Genomic DNA, 14508 nt, shown 5'->3' on the forward strand with positions numbered 1-14508 from the left:
CTGATTTAGTATCTGGTCAGCAAATCAGGAATATCTTCTGCCCTGAATGAGATCCTGTCACAGTCCAGATCTCTCTCTCTCTCTGTGTGTGTGTGTGTGTGTGTGTGTGTGTATGCAGCTGAAAGCCTCAGTCTCATAAACACAATCACATACGCTGACATTCATTCATTCACTTCTATTGCAGTAGGGATCCCAAATCAAAATGCTGCAATGTTTTACAACTACATGTTCAGAAAGCGCTTCTGCTTGCGTCTGTAGAAGATTCTGTACAATCCTCCCTCCATTTACTACCAGGTTTGGTGTATTGGAACAGTTTTCAATCTGCACCTTTAAGAAACAGCTGTAACTTATACACACAGTGGAACGAAACCCATCGCCTCACACTAACACTCCATCAGTCACACTACCCTTCACCATAATGCACGTTTAATTCAAATCTAGAGGAGATGACAGGAGGTGAACTGTGAGAGAGTACAGCACAGCCAGCTGTTCGACTACTTGATTTGAGAAAGAAATCAATTGAGCCGTTTAAACTGCAGATCATGTGTATTTTCTCTTTTGAAAGCTGCAAAACTGGCAGTCAGTACTTCCAACGAGAAAACCTTCATCAGTTGGATGCAGGAATATGTGATGCTGCCTCCACATGCGCTTGATTAATGAACACTCACCTTCATGATGGACTCTGAGTGTCTCTGCGCTGCGTATGAAGCTGAACTCCGGGCTCTGATCAGGCACTGACGCAGCCGTGGGTCTGCAGCGCTTTATTGATTTGGGAATGTCTGGGATTGAAAAGCACAGTTTTCCAGCGGCTCCTCACTCCACTCTCTGTATGAGGCTGATCACTCCATCCCTGCTGTGTGAGATACAACCTCTCCAGCCAGTCCAACCAATGAGAGACCAGCTGCGCTCCAGCTCCTCCTACAAGCACAGACCCACTATATCAGGGCTGTCAAACTCAATTCCTGGAGGGCCGGAGCCCTGCATAGTTTAGATTCAACCCTAATTAAACACACCTGATCTAACTAATCAAGTCCTTCAGGCTTATTTGAAAGCTACATGGTATGTGCGTTGAAGCAGGGTCGGAACAAAACTCTGCAGGGCTCCGGCCCTCCAGGAACTGAGTTTGACACCCCTGCGCTACTGGCTTAATGATGCAAGTTGTGCTGATGCGACTGAAAAACCTCCTCCGCGGTTTGGGGTGCGTCTCAATCAGCTCCCGAGCTTGTGAAGCAATGCACAGGAATCCAGGCACTCACTACACATCCAGACAGTGATTACTCAGTTTCCTGACAAAAGCTCGTGTTGGAATATTCAGCTCTGATTGGCCAATCAGTGTTATTTATAGTTTGTAAATCATACATAGAGTATTTAATGTAGGATCAGTTGATGGTTTACATAATACAGGACAACACCATTAGTCTACAGCGGATGGTTGTTCTGCATGCCCTGCTCAGTTCTCAGATCATCAGAATGAGATCTCACACAGCTCTCAGGCGTCCTCTTATTCCTCCAGACATTCCTCTTCTGACATCCAGCAAACTTTGATTTGTTTTCACATTCGTTTGAAGTTTTTTCCATCTCCAGTGGCACAGTGAGTCAGAAGAATTATAGAATAGACTCTTAAAAACAGGCAACCTTACAATTCACACAAATTCTTACTTTCAAATCAAACTAGCATGTCATGATAGGGTACTTTGCCAGTCTAAACACTAGATGTCAGTAGCAGCACATCAGCTGTAAACTCTATGCCAAAGCACAGAAAAACTCCACTGTGGAGATCATAATGCAGATAAAGATCATAGTTTGAAAAATATCAGTAACAGTCTAAATATACAACTGACAACGAGGTCTAAAATCATTTCTGTTTGATTCATTCAGACAGTTGTATTGTTTGCAGCAGTTTCTCACACCAAAAGAAATGCTTGATGAGAATAAATAAATAAAATAGTAATAAATAAATACATAAATAATTAAACTAAGCAGCTCTATATTGTTCTTGTGGATTGTGAGCAACTTTGTGCTGCAGGTAACATCAGGCTATCAGGAGCTGATAGCGCTTTCAAAAACAATATCTGCTGTTTTAATACTTTCTATCTATGATAATTTTAACCTTGAATTACTGTTGACACATCTAAGAAGCTTGCCCTCAGACTGACTGTTATCAGAGCTGAGTGTGTTTCTCTCTCTAGCTGCTGTCTGTCCCGTCTGACATGATTTCAGATCATCTCTGAAGCGGCAGCAGGTGAATCTCTGCAGACTGTGACTACAGCAGCACTCCATCAACACTATAAATCTATATGAAGAAAAAACCTGATGTACCCACACATTTATTTATGTTACATTTTTCACAAGAGGCAGCCTTGAACATGTTGTGTGGATTTAGAGATATCCTGTGACACAATTAAGACATCAAGCACTTTTACAAAAAATAATTGATTCCCATCAGCAGAATTAACTTGTGAGGGGCCCACACTATTTGTTATATGAGCCTAAAATCAGGAAATGAGGGCAAATAAATCAATAAGCAATAAGTTATAATTGTGTTACATTTTAGACACAATATCGTAATTATTGTCTGTTTTTGTGCAGTTTCGCCAGTGAAAATCTTACCTACTGTATACACACTGTGGTGAATCATTACTGAATGAATCCACATATTTGTAGGGATCAACTGAGCCAATGATTCAGTGAGCCATTCATAACGACAGTCACATGCTTCTTTTCTGAATGAATCAGCCATTTGAATGAACTGAATGAATAACTAGGACTCACTCAAGACTCACTCACTTCTTTGTCAAATCTTAGATATCTGCATTTTAGTTATGGATATCTCAATATGATTTTTGGCTAGAAAATATCTGTGTACTCCTGACTGGGAAAAAAGAAAAATCAATATAGATATCTGGAATTAACATTCTAGCTATTGACAATCATCATCATCAAAAAAAAAAAAAAAAAAAAAAAAAAAAAACCTTCACAAATGTGCATGTGAATACACCTTTGCTAAGACTATTCAACTGCTTACACACAAAATCTTCACTTGTCTCACAGTTTCTGAAACATCACAATCAAACACCAAAACCACAAAACAAAACACCAAAAACCATACACTAAACCTCATCCAAAAAACAACACACACAAAACACAACACACAATTCTCTGTAACACACACAGATCTAACAGGAATTAATATTATGGCAAAGGTGTTTGCAAATGTTTGCTCTTGAGATGTGTTTGTGATAGTTTGAATCCAGTGCTTCATTTTGCAAGAAATGTGAGGCATTTTGCATTTTGTGTGTAAAAAGAGGCAAAGTTTTGAAAATGTGTGTAAGCAGCTGAAAAAAAAAACTGTAACCAAATCCACCATTTTGTCTAAGAATTGTCTTTATATTAGTTTTTTCAATTGCTAACATCCTTTTGTCCAATCTGTAGTCACATTTTCAAAACACTATACACAATTAGCACAACATCAGTCTGTTGTGACCATACCTTTAACACAATTCATGTTGTTTTCACACAATATTCAGTAAATTAACACGTTTCTAAAATGCTTAAATTTTATTTTCATACAAGCTTACCCCACACCAAAATCATAGATCTTTCTCATCTTTTTTACAAATGCTTAAACACAGCATGACAGAAATTAAGACCTAATGTTCCTTTAAATATAGTGTAAAGCCTCTACTTCTGCAACAACAGCAGCTCAAAAGTATTGAAAAATATCTCTATATAAAATATTGTAACAAATTATAAGCATTTTTAAGTAACAGATCACTAAAATATTTAGAAATAGCTGATTCCAGTCTCAGTGGGAGGAATGGTCAGGTGTTGATGCTCTTTCCATTACATCAACATAAGAGTAAAAACAGACCTCTTTGAATTGGTTTTGTGGATGCAGAACAACACAAAGAATCAGAGAGAGAAAAAATAATGCCTGGGAGAGGGAGAGGAATAGTTGGATCAGAAGAAGGGAGAAGAAGAGGTAAGGGAGGGGTAAGAATGTGTGCTGGACTGTGCATTTGTTATGTTTGTTTGTTTGTTTGTTTGTTTTTCCCTCTTACACATGTGGAACCTATGAAAGCTTATTTCTGCCATGGAATACAAAGGGTAAAGGGTAATAGTGACTTTGTTTCATCTCACAGTTCTGACTTTAAACTCTCAAATCCTGTTTTTACTTTTTTATCCTGTGATGGAAACAAGGTGTAAACTCGCAATTCCAAGAACAGAAATCTGAATTGTGAGATAAAAAGGACACAGTTACTGTTTTTACTTTTTTATCCTGTGATGGAAACAAGCTTGCATAGTAACCAAAGGCCATGTATGTTGTAATTTTTGTTGATCACTGGCATCAGCTACCGTGGAGCACCATCCACATCCAACCCCCACCCACTGGAGAGCAACTTCAATCAAGGCTCCAACTGAATTTCTGCATAGATGATGCTATTTTTTTTCTATTGTACATTCTATAAATTAATGACTCATTCAGTTTTAGATAGTATTTTGCCAAGAATGAACACATTCAACACTTAAAAATGTAAAATGGGTTTCAGTTAAAGGTAACTAAATTACAAACAATGGATTTTTATATTGTCTATATGCAGGTAGAACTGAAACATGTATGTCAAACATGTAGAAGAAAGTAATGCAGTTTTTGTAAAGCCATCAGCTGTTAGTATTTTGACAGTCAATGTTCTATGATTGATTATATGTTCCTATTGGATAGAAAAGTAGTGCTAATGTTTTATCCGAATTACTCAATTTTGAATTGGGTTTGCTGTGTTTTGATAGAGTTAGTATATGTAGAAAAAGGTATTCAGCAATTTGAAATGTAGAGTTTGTATTTATTTAACAAAATGTGGTTTTGAAAATTAACTATTTACTAACGCTTGTTAGCAATTGAAAAAAAACTGTAAAGATCCAGGGCTGAGTTTCCCAAAAGCTTTGTAAGAAGTTCATAAAAACGATTGTACGACTGATCTTAATATTACAGTCTGTTTCCCAAAAGCATCGTAACTGAAGTAGCTCTTGAAAATCATTGTAGATCTACGAGTGCTCTGGAGTAATAATAAAGCTCTAAGTGCGTCATAAGAAGACAGATTTATACAGTCACCTGCAGGATAGTCGGCAGATTACACCTTTAACTTTATTCAAGTGCAATGTGATTATAATATAAGGATTTGATTGTGCTTTATTGTACACTTTATGACTCGTTTTCTTTATTTTTTTTATTAATTTATAAATTAAATAATTAAAAGGGGCAGAAAAAAAATAGAAATACACATCTAAATTAAATGACTGATAAAAAAACGAATAAAAGAAGTAATGTAGGAAATGCTTCAAAGACTGGGGGAAAATGTCAATGACTCGCTGAAGTGCATGAAAACCAGCTATTTAAATAACGTCTCTCTCTCTCTCGCTCTCTATACTGTATATAAAGTACATTATATATTATTAAGTATAATATTATACACTACAATAAAACAAATACTAAAATTTAATATAATTATAATAACCAAATCCAAATTCTCTAACTCAGAACTAAGCAAAAATCAAAAAACAATAAACTACCACAATCTAAAATTTAGTGGTTCCCAATGTGTGTGTGTGTGTGTGTTCGCGAGATGATTTCTATAAAAAAAAGTGGAAAAAATATATAGGCCCTATATATATTTTTGTTTGCAATTAATTTAATTCAATACTTGTTAAATGTGTGCATGCAGAAAAGTCTGATACAAATAAAAAAAATATAATATAATATATATATATCATAATTATATATATACCTATATATAGCATATATATATATATTAACTATATCCATTATATATTTTTTTTTTTTTTTTTTTTTAATTCAATTTCTAATTTTGCTGCCAGACATTAGGAGCATTACGTCAGCGTCAATCACAATCAAGTTACGTAGTACATCACGCGCAGCAACACAGCGTATCCGGCTGTTTGCTAAAATTAAAGGTGTTTAGAGGCTACAAACAAAGGGGTTGTTGAGGTGGGGCGGGGAGGTGCGGGGTCGCGGGGTAAAAAGTTTGGGAACCCCACATTTCAGCACTTGACAAACGGATAGCGACTCCTAAGTAGCACTTAAAGCACAGCTACGTGTGATTGCTTTACATTTAAGCAGAATGTTACAGATTCATACAGATTCTGAAACAATAACCAACGATCGTAAAATTACTCTAGAAAACGAGTTATCGGGAAACCCGGCCCTGTATGTTTGGGTCATTTAAGCAGAATTTTACAGATTCATACAGATTCAGAATAAAAGAAATTACTAATTAAACAAAAAACCGTAGCTGGGGCATGTAAAGGAACCTAACATAAACTTTATGGAAGGTTCTGTCTTGAAATTAATAATAAAAAGTAATTTTAAAAAGTAAATTTGTGACACTACAATCATTAAAGGGAGACATTTTCAGCTCATTTGTGCTTATTTAACACAACTGCTTACAATTGGACAAACTAAGCTTGAATATGTTGGAAAATGTTTTTTTTTTAATTATTATTTTATTTACATAAGCTATTTCAGAAGCAGTTTAAGAATATTAATACCATTCACACACTGAACTGGGGATCTCATGATACAGGGATGTGGAGAAAGATCCAGGTGCACCAATTAAATGCCCTGTTTCCACCTTATAAACTACCCTAGATAAGAACACAACTCAAATAATAATAATAATACAGTTTTTCTCGATTGTTTAAATACATTTGCCCACTCTGACATCACATTTTCAAAACCGTTAACACACAGGATAAAACTGAAGCTCAATGGCCAAAAGACTCATTTTGTTAGCAAAAAAACGCTAACACGCACAAAACATTAAAAAAAAACATGCAACATAAGCAAATATTTCCATCAAAACACCACAACTTGGTGGTCAAATTAATTTATTCTTTCAATCAATCATTACACAATGGACAACAAATACAAAATGCAGCCATCAATATGAAACATGATGACTTTACAAACTCAAATGGATACTGGGAAAAAAAAAAGCTACCAAAGGAAACTTAGGGTGGAAATAGCTTTTAAAAAAAAAAAAAAAAAAAAAAAAAAAAAAAAAAAAGTATATACATTTTATCTTTCACATTTAGTCCATTCGTTCTTGACGATTATGCCACAGTTCTCATCAACATCCGCATTGAATGTTTTTCCTGCAATGCACCGAGGGAAATACCTCCTTGCATGGCGTACCATCCCTGGCAGTCCTCTGCACCTATTGCCAGGCAACCAGCATTCATTGCCTCCAGGAGGGCATCTGCTCATATGGCCGGTGTGATCATACACCTTCCACCTCCAAGCAGAGAAGAACTCCTCGATTGGGTTCAGAAAAAGGCGAGTATGCAGGGAGGAATTGTATCATAATACGAGGCTGTGCTGCAAACCATTCATTCACAAGGCTTGAGAGTGGTGGGAAAGCCCACTTGTCCCAAATTATGACATACAGAGTCATGCCAGGCCTCAACAGCCCTCTCTCTTCGGGTGGAATCAGTAAGTATTTGTCAATGCATCAAGAAATGTGATGACAAGGCGTTCTGTATTGGTATGGGCCAATAGTTGGTATGTGGCAACGGACTCCATCATTGGAGATGGCAGCACACATGGTGATATTGGCACCCCTCTGACCTGGCACTGTGGACAGTGGCCCTCTGCCCAATGATGTTCCTCCCGCGTCGCCTCACTTTACAGAGGTTTGAAGCCGGCTTCATCCACAAAAATGAATTTTGTGATGTGCCCCTTCAGCTTCAAGCTCCATTGATTCTCTAAGAGAAAGAGCAAATTCATAAAGAAAAATTATTCCAGTCGCAATGTAACTATGGTAAACAAGGTATTACAAAAAAAATCTGTACCTCACATACTGGAATCGTGCCTCCTTTACGATGTCAGAGTTTCTTTTGAATGGAACTCTGTACAGCGGCTTCATTCTGACATGGTTTCGTTTAAGGACTCGATCTATAGTTGCCAAACTCACACTGTTTATATTCCTAAATGCTCCCTGATCTGCAATTACTGCTGCCTGGGATTTCACGCAGTCTGATTGCATTGTTTGCCACTACCATATCTTACAATGGCAGACTCCTGTTCAATATTGATATCTTTCCCTCTGCCACCAGTGTGTGGGCAATGTGTGGATCTATAAAGTAAAAGCAAAAAAGCATGTCAAAATTGACATTAATGTATGACAGTCACATAAATGGGATTGATAAAACATCTGCATTACTGTAGACACAGTTTGTTCTGCTAACAGGGCAATACAGTAAAGCTGAAATACACAGTGGTATACATTACAGTAACACTGTGAATTACCTGTTCTCATTCCGAAAAAGCCTGACAATAGATGCCACAGTGCTCCGACTCAGAATGGGCTGGACCCTTTCTCCAGCCTTTCTAAAGGACAAGCCATGATTGATGACATGGTCAATATTGTTGCTCGAATTTCATTTGAAACTTGAGCTCGATTTTTCGTCCTCTTGCTGCTGCTGCAGCTCCTCCACCACTCATACAAACTCCTCTTCTTCCTCGGGCCCCTCTGCCATGGCCTCTTACTCTCCTTCCGGGCCTATGGCCTCTTTGATCCATGCTTGCAAATATCACACAAACACAGAGGTGAGGTGCATCTTTTATAGATGGATGAGGACTGATTGCTGATTGAAGAGTTGTGCAAATGAGTTTCACACAGGTGCATAGAGATTTATACATTATGGAAGTAGTTTCTATCGAGATCTGTGGTAACTGTTTTGAAAAATTCAACACAGTGAATCCAATAGAGTTTGGGGCCTTTCAATGAGATCTGTGGTAACTGTTTTGAAAAAGGGTGTGAAAAATGTGTGAAAACAAATGAAAAAGTGTTAAAACATTTGCAAGAGAAGACTTCTGCTGTGCTAATAATGTGATGATGAAGATCAAGCGGATCCCAGTCTCATTTAGTGTGTCTTAGCAAATGAGAAAAACTGTAATAAAATAAAAATATCTTACACTGAATTAATAATCTAAACACGAACATGGGCTAGATAAAATCAAAGGAAGCACTCCTTAAAATGCAGCTTTACCATGATCAATACACCCAAATACAACTAAATATGACAGAGAATGAAAGTCATGAATCCAGTCTGACGTTAGTGTAACAATACATCACAGTCTGTAAATTCAGACTGTCCTCGGAAACATTAGTGAGCAGCTGGCAGGACAAACCATTCACATGACATTCCACCTGTGGACTGAACCCATAAACCATGGAAACACAACGTGTGTGTGAGAGTGTGTGTGTGTGTGTGTGTGTGTGTGTGTGTGTGTGTGTTGTGAGTGTGTGTGTGTGTGTGTGCCGTGTGTGTTTGTGGGGTGTGTGTGCATGTGTGTGTGTGTGTGTGCGTGTGTGTGTGGGAGAGAAGAGAGTTTCGAGTGTGTGTGTGTGTGTGAGTGTGTGTGGTGTGTGTGTGTGTGTGTGTGTGTGAGTGTGCGTGTGTGTGTGTGTGTGTGTGTGTGTGTGTGTGTGTGTGTGTGGGTGCATGTGCGTGTGTGTGCGTGTGTGTGTGAGAGACAGAGAGTGTGTGTGTGTTTGAGCGAGTGTGTGTGTGTGTGTGTGTGTGTGTGTGTGTGTGTGTGTGTGTGTGTGAGAGAGAGAGAGAGAGAGAGAGAGAGAGAGAGAGAGTGTGTGTTTGTGAGTGAGTGAGAGTGTGTGTGTGTGTGTGTGTGTGTAGTCTAGGCTGCATATATTTGTCATGGAATGATAAAACTTCAGATCATGATCGGCTCCTCCTCGTTCAGAGATGAAAACCATATCAAGAAGCATCTTAATTAGTCACCTTCTTTTTTCCAATTCTGACTCTTCTCTTTCCGAGAGCTTTTCCTGACCGCGCCTGGCGCTTGTTTTTCAAGAGTTTGATAAAGCGACATGGCTCAGACTCGAAAGCCGAGTTCCTTCAGTATCAGGAGTCTGCTGCTTCCGTCCAGGAGCGAGCAGCTTCCGCCACCGGATCCGCAGCGAGCTGAAGAGAGCGACCCCGCGGAGAAAGACGAAGAACCGAGCGACAAGCCGCCCTTCAGCTACAACGCGCTGATTATGATGGCAATCACACAGAGCCCCGAGAAGAGACTGACGCTGAACGGAATCTACGAGTTCATCACGAGGAACTTCCCGTTCTACCGGGAGCACAAGCAGGGCTGGCAGAACTCCATCCGCCACAACCTGAGTCTCAACAAATGTTTCGTAAAAGTGCCAAGGCATTATGATGACCCCGGGAAAGGCAGCTACTGGATGCTGGACCCCTCAAGTGACGACGTGTTCATCGGAGGAACGACGGGCAAACTCCGGAGACGCTCGACCAGCGCCGGAGCAAAGCTGGCCATCAGACGAGGACTGCGGCTTCCCCCGCTGGGTTTGGGAATAGACGACACGGCACATAATCCTCGATACTGGCAAATATCGCCTTTGTTATCGTTACACCATCCGCATTACAGCGGAGCGCCGCATGGGTTTCTGACCCACGGTCTCGGTCACGGTTCTTTCGCGCCTGGAACCGAGCCACGGCCCGCTCCCGGGAGCTCTCGCGGTGTGACGAACTCTCACGGGATGGGGTCCGTGCCGTCAGGCTACTTGCGTCCACCGGCGTTCAGCTGTCAGCAGACGAGCACCGCTCTGTCGTTCTCACCCGCCGTTTCCAGCGCAGCGCTGTCCCACAGAGACAGAGTCTCTCCGGATGCGTTCTGAACTGATGGGGAACGGGATTAAACTGCGGTGAAATCATACAATCCTGGACTGAATGTTTCCACGCAGTCTTACATCAGATCGTGTACTGATTCGCAGAAATTGTCTCAGGACACGCTCGGGTTTGAAGTGTTTATAATACGCGGTTTCGTGTGCTCGGAAGCGCGAGCGTTCTTACCTTTGGGTGAAAATGAGCACATAATGCGACTTAACTCCGCACTATTTATGTGCTGTTCGATGCCGAGTTAATTTATATGATATTTCTGAAGTGTAACTGATGTCATGTATCCATCCAGGATCTATTAATCAGTCCTGCTGGGAGTATATATAATATATTTGTTGAGTCTGAGAGTAAGTCAGAAGCTCATCAGGGCTTTTATTTCCATCCACACACACACACACACACACACACACACACACACACACACACACACACACACACACACACATGAATAATGAGGAGATGAGTCTCGTCTGATAATGTGGAGCTCACACAGGCGCGTGCATGGGTTACTGCTCACCAAGGGTTCAAGAGTCAAGTTTGCGTCTTAACAACGTCTTGGCGTCCCGGAGATTACAAGCAGCCTATTCTTTTCGTCTTTTCAAATGAATAAATGCACTAAAGAGAATCTCGGAGTCGGACCGCTTGTGAGACTGCATGGACTCAGACTTGTGAAAATCACTAGGCTACATTTTATACATTATGTCTCATTTTACGAAACGTAGCCTGCCAACATTAGCTATCTGCAGTCAAATGATTTTAAACAGGAAACGAATTAACGTCTAGTTTAAAACGCCGTGATTCGTAAACGAATAAATTATAGACAAGCACGTAAATCTACAGTGTAGCAATGCGTGCAAACTCTTAAAGCACTTTTCGGTATTCCGTAAAAATGAACACTAATATAAAGAAGAACTCACTTTTGTGGAGGTGGAATCCAGTTTAAGCAGACATTATTACTGTTATTGCTTTAAAGTTTTGCACTTAAAAAAATATTCCTTGTTTAGCACTGAATAAAGCGCTTGTGTATTTACAGAAATTAAGAATTTGTACTAGGCCTACTACTACTAATAATAATAATTTGTTAATAATAAAATGTTTTTGTCAAAATGCAAAATGCAGTAAATAAATAACAAGGAGCGGGGTTTCTCTTTACAGTGTCTCTTTTCAAACTGAAATGTATAATATGAGCAAATTTAATTAAACAGCGAAAAATAAATGACATTCATTAAAGTAATATAATTTTGAAGAGGTGCTTGACCAGAAATAATTATAAAATCCTCCAGTGTCAGGCAGGGCTGGACTGGGACAAAAAATTGGCCCTGGCATTTTTTGGTCCAGGTCGGCCCACCACCACTTCGATATATATATATAAGTTTTTGAACAGTAAGATTTTTAATGGTTTTTTTTTTAATTCTCTTCTGTTCACCAAGCCTGCATTTATTTGATCCAAAATACAGCAAAATCAGTAATATTGTGAAATATTTTTACTATTTAAAATAACTGTTTTCTTTTTATTTGAATATATTTTAAAATGTATTTATTTCCTGCGATTTCAAAGCTGAATTTTTTGCATTATTTTTTTTTCATTACTCCAGTCACACGATCCTTCAGAAATCATTCAAATATTCTGATTTGCTGGCTAACATAACAAAAAACATTTATTATTATTATTATGGTGAAAACAGCTGAGTAGAATTTTTCAGGTTCCTTTGATGGATAGAAAGTTCAGAAGAACAGCATTTAGCAGATTTTTTTTGTAACATTATAAATGCCTTAATCTTAACTTTTTATCAGTTTAAAGCATCCTTGCTATTTTTGAGTTTTATTTTATTTATTTTATAACCCCCGACCCCCCCCCCCATCCCTCCAAAAAACCTAAATAAATAAAAAAAAAATTATAGCTACTGACTCCAAGCTTTTGAATAGTATATGTATAAAGTTGAACAAAAGCGTTTTTATTTCAGATAAAATGCTGATCTTTGGATCTTTCTGTTGGATCTTTCTTACTGTTCAAACTTTTTTGACTGGTAATGTATGTATCACAGCCTATGTATCACACTCATATCTTGTTTTGGAAAAGAATAAAACGTCAGGTCCGACAATATCTTTTTTTAGTGTCTTTTTTTATTTAAATCTAGCTTTATTCGCAATGGTCCATGGAAACCTCTCAACACACTTGACTTGGCCAAAAAATCGCGGGGGAAGAATTCATGTTTTATTAAAAAGTGTTTACGTATTCTAGACTCATGGCGCACGCACCCATTAGAATAGGTTAGATGCCTGCCTCCGTTGCGAGTCCTAACAAGTACTTTACCGATTCAACTTTTCTCCTCTCCTCCTCCTGCTTGGCTCTTTGGCCCGCTTCACTCACCGAAGAGCAAATATGTTCTTGATAAAGCTGCTGTGAAAACGTGCGAACAGCCGACTAGGAAGAAATTGGGGTGATGCGGTCTTTATATAGGCGGAGCAAAATACTTCATCGCTCCATCTATAGCGCATTTTGATTGGATGTTAACACTGTCAGTACAGGAGACAAACCAATGGGCCCCTGGCCGCTCGCTGTCCGTACGTGATGGTCCACGGCAATAAATAAATAATAAAAAAAAAAACCTTCTGTCGGCCCCTTAGGTACGTCGGCCCACCGGGAAAATGCCCGGTATGCCCGATTACCAGTCCAGCCCTGGTGTCAGGCCTGGCCTCGAGCTATTCAATTAATAGGAATGCAAACTGAGTCTAATAATAATAATCATGTAATAAATTCATTTCAGATCCTAGACACAAGTGCACATGAGTGAAAACCTTCTTTATAGATCACTGCAACACTGCAGTAATATTAAACACACACACACTGATGCAGTTCAAGCCAGTTAACACACAATATGTGGATTCAGTTGCACAACACGTACATGACAATACAATAATGACACAGAGTGAGTGTGTTTCTATGACTCTAATGGCCTGAGGACTCTCACACAATGAAAACTGACACAATCATTGGAGAAATATTAACTGCAGTAAAAGTGACAATTAAACCCACTCTACTGTATTGTTTATTTATTGAACCTTTATTTAATCTCAAATTTACGATCAATACAATTGCACTGCAATGTCTACATTAGGACTCTGCTGTGCTCTCGGAAACACTGCAGTACAATATATCTGCTTATTTCACAGTTTTTTCCATATGAATTACATGATATACAGTCAGATGGCATTTTGGTTGTAAATGCATAGGTATGGAGTGGAAGTTGGACTGATGTTCTTGTGGCTAGTGTTACATGATTTTGCCCATCTAAAAGACTATAAGACGTTGTTCGGCTCAAGGTGTTTTGGTCCAGTCATTGACGTCAGTGTTTTAGCCAGATGTTGTCTCCTCACACAGCAACCGCAACAGAAACAGGAGTCTCCTTCAAAACCATTTCCACGTGTTAAATCTGGCCTTTGAATGGGCTCCGCTGGAATAGTTGAGAGTATTTTACACTCTTATCCCGCTGGTCGCCAGTCACCTGCCCATATGAAGAAGACTCCACTCTTTACTCACCTTGCATCCCAGTTTCCAGAAGGGCTTTATGACACTGTCTAGACGGAGAGACAGGCTTCAGATGTGATTCCTGAACACACCCGCATGAAACAAGTGCTTTTAAAGTGACGGCACCTCGATGAAACACAATCCTCCTGGAGTCCACAAGATCATGTACATCCTCAAACACAATATTTCATGGAAAGGATGGCATTGTGAGCGCAGAAATAGTGCTGGCAGATCTCAGGAAGAGGCTCTGACTT

General features: G+C 39.2%; 2 protein-coding genes across 2 annotated transcripts in view; one reads left to right on the top strand and one right to left on the bottom strand.

Moving 5' to 3' along the window:
* LOC109064642 (inactive phospholipase D5) overlaps nucleotides 1-906 on the bottom strand; it is a 52979-nt gene extending 52073 nt beyond the window's left edge. The window contains exon 1 of the mRNA XM_042736188.1: nucleotides 669-906. Coding sequence (XP_042592122.1) covers nucleotides 669-674 — 6 coding nt within the window. The 5' untranslated portion in view covers nucleotides 675-906. The remainder of the gene's footprint in view (nucleotides 1-668) is intronic.
* Nucleotides 907-9825: 8919 nt separating this feature from the next.
* foxg1d (forkhead box G1d) lies at nucleotides 9826-11042 on the top strand. The gene has a single exon (XM_019107704.2). It carries the CDS (start codon nucleotides 9909-9911, stop codon nucleotides 10722-10724), a length of 816 nt encoding a protein of 271 aa, XP_018963249.1. The 5' UTR covers nucleotides 9826-9908; the 3' UTR covers nucleotides 10725-11042.
* Nucleotides 11043-14508: the final 3466 nt, after the last annotated feature.

The sequence above is a fragment of the Cyprinus carpio genome, chromosome B13 (assembly GCF_018340385.1).
Source record: "Cyprinus carpio isolate SPL01 chromosome B13, ASM1834038v1, whole genome shotgun sequence".
In the NCBI taxonomy this organism is placed as follows: domain Eukaryota; kingdom Metazoa; phylum Chordata; class Actinopteri; order Cypriniformes; family Cyprinidae; genus Cyprinus; species Cyprinus carpio.

Bases quoted from the DNA above. Each gene is read 5' to 3' on its own strand.
- foxg1d (XM_019107704.2), top strand. From the start codon at position 9,909: ATGGCTCAGACTCGAAAGCCGAGTTCCTTCAGTATCAGGAGTCTGCTG.